The 7906-nt window shown below is 48.0% G+C and overlaps 1 protein-coding gene across 2 annotated transcripts in view; it reads left to right on the top strand.

Moving 5' to 3' along the window:
* Positions 1–1735: 1735 nt before the first annotated feature.
* The window catches only part of NAMPT (nicotinamide phosphoribosyltransferase), a 30736-nt gene continuing 24565 nt past the window's right edge, over positions 1736–7906 (top strand). Inside the window, exon 1 of one of the 2 annotated variants that reach the window (XM_064444844.1) lies at positions 1736–1959. In XM_064444844.1, coding sequence (XP_064300914.1) covers positions 1900–1959 — 60 coding nt within the window. In that variant the 5' untranslated portion in view covers positions 1736–1899. The remainder of the gene's footprint in view (positions 1960–7906) is intronic. The other variant, XM_064444853.1, reaches the window with a different exon arrangement.

Raw genomic sequence — 7906 nt, 5'->3', positions numbered from 1 at the left:
GAATCCTAGGGGTTTTTAGCACTAAGGAAATGGTTTAAGAGTAAGTAGTCACAATTAAACAAAAGACCTCGTGCTTCTCTCACATGAAATGGCATAAAGCAAGAAGCATGCTGAAATCAACAGGGGCATGAAAGGGTAACTGAAAGAATGTGGCTCACCACGCAACTATGGATCAACCAGGACTGATATAGAATCAGGTCCAAAATATCTGGATCCTCATATTCTTTGCAATTTTCTTAGATATTCATATTTCTATGAAAATCTGGCTGGTGAAGACTATCTTTTCTGAATCATCTTAATAGAGAATTATGAGTTCTACAATTTTGGGTTTAGATTTGTATATTATCAAATGTCAACCTAAGTGTTGATTCACCAATGGTTTTACAGAAAAGGCTAATTAAGCAGCTTTTTTAATGCAGTACCAATTGGTAGTATGGTCAATATTGTTATTAATAATGTTATATATACATGTTATTTAAAATATTATTTTCCGTACATCTAATTAGTAGGGAGCAAGAAAACCACCTTCCCCTCATGAAAGAGCCACGATTGTGCCAGAAACCGTTATTTGCCACTTGCTCCAGAAGAAGTAGCGTTTCCTATCGTCATGGAACAATTCAAATAATAGCTAAATATGATTCAAAAACACCAAGTATTCCGACAGATTAGAAGGCCAATTACAATGAATACAAGAGAAAGCCTTCGGACGGCATACGTCTCTTCACATGTCATTTCAGATGGACGCCTAATTAAAAGAGGGCTAGAAGTACTGTCCTGTAGGAAAGCATCTCATTCCCCCATCGGGCCGGCTGGCTCCGAGCGGCGGCGGCGGCTGCGGCGCCCCGGAAGGCCGGGCCCGGTGACGGGACGCCCGACCGCCGCTCTCCGTGCGGCAGCTGTAGCTCCTTTCCACGCGCCCACCGGCGCTTTCTACTTTCCCCGAGCTCTCCGCCTCCTTCCCCTGCACGGGTGCCCGTCTCCTTCCTCCTCCTCACCGGGCAGCCCGAGCGCCCTGGCCCAAGCTCGGTACCGCGCGCTCAGCAGCGGCCGGCGCCGTCCTCTCCCGCACGGTGCGGCGGCGGGAGCGCTGCCGGCAGTACCCGCGTCCCCTGGGGGCTGGTCCCCTCAGCCGGCCCCTTCTCACGGCTGGGCCCTCCCCGAGAGGCCCCTTCGCCCCGCGGGGCACGCAAGGCCACGGGCTGCGCGCCCGCCGGCCACCCGTCCCCCGCAGCCGTCCGCCATGAGCGCGGGCTCCTTCATCGCCTGAGGGCGCAAGGGCCTCCCCCCGCAGCCACCCTGCTCCCGGCAGCAGGCTGGGAGCGCTGGGCCGGCCCCCGCCGGGACTGAATCCGCCGCCCACCCTTTCCCGCAACCGCCTCCGACGGCCGCTGAGAATCGAAACCGGACGCTCCCCCCTCCCCAACCCCCGCATGCGCACACCACCCCGGCCACTCCCTCTCCGCGCGCCGTAACGCGCCACCGGCCAGTAGCGAGAGCGCGCGCACCGGCCGCGCGGTGACGTCACCGAGCCGGCCCCGCCCGGAATCCAATGAAAGAGAACGTGCAGAACGGGTCTCTTCACCGCCCCCCGTGATGTTACAGCCACCTCCTCCCTTCTCCTGCACCGACCAGGCGACAGGTCCAATCAGAGCCTGCGTGGCGCCTCGGCCCCGCCCACTGACCTCGGGGCGCCTCCTTCGGCGGCGGGGAGGTGCGGTCTATCAGCGCTGCAGGGAGCCGCGCGACGTCCCCGCCCGCCCGCCCGCCGGCCGTAATCCCCTTCGCCCCGCCCCCGCCCCCCCATTCTCCTCTCTCCCCCCCGCACGGAGCGCCTGGCGGCGGCGGCGCAGCCCAGACCTGTCCCTGCCGGTACGGCGGCGCCTCGGGCTCGGCGGCGACATGGAGTGCGCTGCGGCGGGGGCCGAGTTCAACATCCTCCTCGCCACCGACTCCTACAAGGTGGGCGCGGGTGCGGCGGGGGGGAGGGGGGGGGTTCACCTCTGCGGGCGCCCTGGCGCCGCCGTCGCACCGGACCCGGCGGGCCGGGCCGTCCCCGCCGCCACCGGCTCCCTCTGCCCGCCCGCCCGGGGCTGGGAGCTCCCCCCCGTCGTCCCCCCCATCCCCCGAGGCGTGAGGCGAGGTGCCCGGCCTCGGGGCGGCGCGAGCGGGGCCGGCGGAGGCCTGGCCGGGAGCTGCCCCCCTCAGCCACGGTGCGGTGGAAGGGCCGAGGGGCCGAACCCGCTCCCCCCGCGGCGTGCCCAGGGCCGCGCTGCCGGGGGAGGCGCCGCCGCCGCCGGCGGCTGGGCGAGAAAAGAAAGTGAAAGCGGGTGGGGTGGGCGCCGGCGCCGTCCCGCCGGCCTGCGGGCGCGGATCGGGGCGGGCAGGGCGCGGGGGGCGGCCATGGCGGGCTCGTTGCGGCGGGGGCCGCCTGCCGCCGCCGAGCATCCTCCGGCCCGCGGCCCCCGCCGGGCTGCCCGCCCTCCCGGCAGCCCTCCTGCCCTCGGCGGGGACGGGAGCGGGCGCACATGTTGCCTCGGTAGGAGGGTGGAAAGCGAGCACAGCAGTTCCTCTGTTTTTTTTCCCCGTGTCTCGTTTCTCCCGCTTCGCTCAACTCGGGCGGCGAAAGTGTGCCGGTTGCTGGCTGCCTGCAGTTTTGCATCTGGCTGTGGTGCAGAGCGCTCTGGGGAACCGGCTGACTCAAAACACGTATTTTCCAGTCTTCAGCTTAGTTTCTGGTCATCACGGTGTCAATGTGCTATAGGCAACGTGTTCATTCAGAGTGGGGACCACACTTCACAATCCTCCCTCCATTCCCTGAAATTACTTGAAAATAGTGTTGCTCGATAGCAATGGCTACGTACAGGCGCACAGTCCACGCTCTGATCCGGTGATTTCTGACCCAGAAGCTCTTGACGTGCCTCACGATGTGAATATGCCCAGGCCCGAGTCCTACTTCTTGCAGTGTTGCATTAATGTAAGCACGCCGTTTCTAGGCGCTGGGCAGACCCAGCGTGTGACTCCCCAAGTTTGGTTGTACAGATGTGCCCTGTGTCTCCTAGACTGCAAAACTAACTTCTTTCCTTCAGGAGCTGCTTTGCAATGTCAGAGAGGTTGTTGGTGCCCTAAACAAAATTACAGTAACAGTCCTGATTGTCATTATAAAGCATTTGTTATGTTACAGCTCTTTAAAAATTTTACTGCTGGGACGGGTTTGGGGGGGAGGGGAGGGTACTTCTAGACAGAAGAGTTGGAAAAGCAAATACAGTGTTATGGCCAGGTCTTGTTACTGGCTAACCACCGAAGTACAAGCCTCAGTATGTGCTCCGATTGTGACTTGTGCTGTTGTACCTTTCCCAACTCCTCTGTAATATTATTATTATGTGATGATACACAAAGATGCTGCTCTTGTAAAGGAATTCTCAACATTTATTGTTGCTTTTTGTGGGAGGGTATGTTGGAAGACTGGAAGATGCTGACAAGCCTGAGAGCAGCTCAGTCAGAGCATCCTACCACTGCTGTTGAGGGCTCGCAAAACTGCTTTCATTAAGGGCTTAATCTAGCTGCAGCACTCTTTAACAGCTATGTGTGTTTGTTATCAAACTTACTCAGCTATGGAAGATTCAGTTTTCTTCCATGTCTGAAACTAATCACATTAAGTATTGTAGGCCTGGGTTTAAATGGTATTTATTTTAAATCTAAGTTGCACTCTACTTTTCCTAAATTTGCTGAATCTGCTCTAAGATCAGTGGTAGTGAGGAGTACTGGGATGGCAGATGACCAGTTTGCTTCTCTTTTGTTTGCTGTTTAATAGGAAGGATGATTCGGTAGCATTCCAGGAGTGGTAGAAATCTTAAAGAGGTCAAGTAAAGGCCTGAGGGTTTTTTTTCCAGTTTAAAACTGAATTTGGATGAAGTTTTCTGTGGCAGCATCTTGTATTATATTAAAAACAGTTGAAATTGTCGTATTTGCTTTATTAGGCCTACTGAATTTGTCTCTCTTACTGTATGCTTTTTTCCACATCTTGGGAATTCCCAGTGTCTTTGAACAATCCTTAAACAAGTAGCTTCTTTATCTTGTTAGGTAATATGAGCAAACATCACTTATCTGTTCCCTGGATGATACTGTCCTTTCCTAATCAATGAAACACACTTAGTGAGAGCACTTTCGGTAACAATTACACTAAAATATCTGGTAGGTTGCAACATCAAGCTTTTTACAGGAGTTACCAAACACTCTTACTAGCAATTAAAACAAAAATGAGAATTGATCTTGTATGTTTTCCTGCTTTGTGGTTTGTTATGTTGTGGGTTTGGGATTTTTTTTAGATATTTCTGCTGTACCCACAATTGTAGCACCTGTTTGTGTGCAGTACTGTATGTAACATTCAGACTCTGAGGGAAAACATCTATCAGTTCAGAAGCTTACTTGATGATCCTATTGCAGTAGGTGCTGGTCCATGCAAACTAATGTTGGTGATGAAAGTTGTGTGGAAATAAACAGCTCAGGGAAAAAAAAAATGTGCAGACCGTCCTAAACAGTACAACCCTAGCTTAGGCAGCTGTCCATGAGTAAAAAGTTCCGGTATCTCAGGGTCATATCTGTCACAACTCATTAGTTTGAGTGTTCCCTCCAGTGTCCCAGTTATGTGTTGCTACAGTTGCAATTTTGGGGTGGAGAGAAAACTGATTACTAGTTTAGTGCCTATAAAAATTCAGAAACAAAGTAATTTGGTAGGCAGACTTGTCTGTTGACAGTTAATCTAGCCTCCCCTCCCTCTAAACTATTTTCATGTCTCTCCGTGCATCATAGTACATTTCTTCTTAACTCATAGAAGCTTATCAAATACTCAGTTTCAAAATCTTAAAAGCACTTTTTGAAAAAAAAAAAACACCAAAACCAAACAACTCAGTATCATGCTAATTTCCAGTACACTCAATATTTCTAAATAGGAGTAGATCCCGATGGGTGAATTTCAGAGACTTGCCACACACTGGACCCAGTACTGAGCTTCAATTATGAACTGGGACTTACTGAGTTGTACAAGTGCTCCAGGATTTTGAGGCTGATCTTCAATTGTCCAGTTTATCTCTAACCCCTATAATAAGATAAATGTTCTTATATCAGTTAGGTTTTTTTCTTCCTGTGTGCTTTGCATATTCTTAAGCTTCTCTAAATCCCGCAGCAGTAGAATTCCCCGCATGCTGGGTATTATATGCCATCACCTCAGAGTCTGGGTGTGGGCATACAGTATGGCGTGCGTGCATCTTGCTAATAAATAACAGCAGTATTTTTAATTCTTTGGATCGTAAGACTTTCAAGAAATTCATCAATGTGGTGTTATCTGTGGAACCTCTTTGTGTGAATGTCCAGTAAGGAAATGATGCTTTCAATAGTAAAGTTTTCTGCCAGTTACTCACTATTACTGAAAAAAGGGAAGCATTTGAAGTCAAAATCCTTCTTGCTAGAAAGCTGCAAGTGAGGGGATATCAGCAGGCTCCTTAAAGCTCACTCTTCATGCTGCATGATGTCTTACTCTTATGTCTATACCAAGGAGTTCTGGCAATGTTGCCCCAGTGCAACAGTGAGGGTTCTGTTCACTCATTGCACTTCCCAAGCGGAAGGGTCCATGCCCTTCAGCTCCTCCTTTGGCTGACATTGTTGGCACACCATGTTTCCATTTTCTTTCCCTTTGATTCCCAATGCTCTGTTTATCCCATGTTTGTTTGTTTCTGCACAGGCAGGAAACTTTCTGTGGTATATGTAGTCTGAAACTGTTGGGATAATCAGCTTGGCAGAGCTGTGCTGTTCATTTGGAAGAGACCAGTGACTGGCATATACCAGGCCAGGGTTGGATGGACCCTGAGCGGCAAGTGGTGAAAGGCTATCAAAACAAGGACTGAACCTTGTTCACTGAAGTAATAATATCTTATTTTGCTTTTACCAATGAAATGTATTACTGTTGCTTGGAATGTTTCATAATTAAGCTGATAGCTATAATAAGCTGCCATGCAATTACCCCATAGGAGGAGCTGACTTGCTGTCTAGACTGTAAATGAGGTCTGTTTCAGAATTCGGTTCCTTCTGGACGCTTCAAGGAAGCGTAAAAGATATGTTTCAACTTTGCTTGCCTTACATATTGAATTTTAAGTATTTGTCACTTTGAATGACATCCGAGTTTGAATGACTCTGCATGGATGTAGGAGAGCACTTACTTCTGAAGCACTGCATATGACCGTGTGTTCATTCCAGGCTCTGACAGCCTTTATTTAGAAGGCTAGAGGTATGCAAGGAAGAGACATGAGTACTCTTTAGCTTATTGGTTTTGACTAGTACTTAATGACGACAAAATATTCTTTTCAGCAGCCCATGTATCTATATATATTTATTTAATTAAAATCTTGTGGTGGGAGTATGAATGTGTTCCCTTACCTCTTGTAATTCTGTCAGTGGAAAAGCGTTGGAAACTCCTGGCTCGGCACTCCTTGTAAGAAGCAATCTTCACTCTGTCCAGTTTCGTTATCTTCCAAGTTCTGATTTGCAGTCAAATGGTCCTGTTACAAACCCAAAGTCATCATTGCTCTAAAGGAGCACTGCAACTGTACAGAATTCATCCAATTTTTAAATTAAAGTAACCCCTTCCAGAATAATTGCAACTTTCATTGTTGAAAAGGTAAATGTTTTTCTTTGTTCATTAAGGAACAGGAAACTTGTAGTAGTACAGTTGACTATTCACAAACATCTAAACAGTAAACATAAGGCATTTTGTCATGTTTTTTTATTATAATCTTGGATGCAAACACATGCATGTTTTTAGTGGTAAAGAAATTTGCTTACCTTTTTTTAAACATTGTATTTTCTCCGAGCAATTTAGAATACATTTGGTTCTAGTGCTTATGCTTGACCTTGTTTTTAAAAAGAATGTGGATGTGATCACTTACAGCACCTCTGCTGATAACGTGCAGCTTCTGTAGGAGAGCACATGCAAGAAGCTGAATTCCTTAGTTTTCTTAGTACTGCCTGATCTCTTAAATTTTTTTGCTCACCTCTGGTCCTCTTATTTTTCCATACACGTATAAGAGATGATGGATGAACGCGAATACAGAGACATGGAAAGCGGTACAAGATCAGTTTTCAGTCATAACCTGCAATAGCTTATCCCTCTTACCTCATAAAAGCAGGTATCTTCCAGTAGTCTCACTTTACTTCTAAAACACTATCTTAATCTGTATTTGTTTCAGTTATGCATTTTTAGTACAGGGTCTGGAGTCTCTCTAAGGCTACTTTCCTGTGGTATTTTGAAGTGCATGTAGACCCTAAATAGTAAGCTTATAGTTTACTCTTAAATTGATTTTATTTTTTTTTAAACTCACTTCAAGTGTATTGCACTTTACCTGCTATTGTTGGATACCCTTTTTGTTGAATTCTTAAAGATTGATTCTTCAGAGGTTTTCTCTTTTGTTCAAATAAACTTATCATTTAACCACGCTGACTTTTGATTTGGTTTATAGTTCCACTTTTGTTTGTGTTGTGTATTCTTTTTGTGATTGCTTTGAAAGCTATAAAAGCATCCTTGTTGAATATAACTGCTAGTCACAGTTGTGGTTCTTTGTAGGTTGTTTTTTTCCTGAAGGGGGTCAGCACTACTGCATAACTGCTGTTAATTATGCCTCATCCCAGTGAGGTATATCTGATAAAGCATTCCCTTTGTTCCAAAGTACCGGTTCATTGTTCGTAACAGTGTTGTTTTCCATATAGGTTATTGGCAACCGTTGCTTTTAACTGCTCCATTGGCTAAACCTCATGAAGGTTTAGGTAAAGCAGTCTTTCAAATCATGGCCTCTTTCACAATGTTTTCAAGTACTATGTAATACTGTACCTAATGGGGAGCTTTGCAGAAGTCTCCCCA

This window comes from Phalacrocorax carbo, chromosome 1, assembly GCF_963921805.1.
Source record: "Phalacrocorax carbo chromosome 1, bPhaCar2.1, whole genome shotgun sequence".
Taxonomy (NCBI): Eukaryota; Metazoa; Chordata; class Aves; order Suliformes; family Phalacrocoracidae; genus Phalacrocorax; species Phalacrocorax carbo.
The sequence above is the reverse complement of the archived record's forward strand: the minus strand, read 5'-3'. Positions and strand labels throughout refer to the sequence as shown.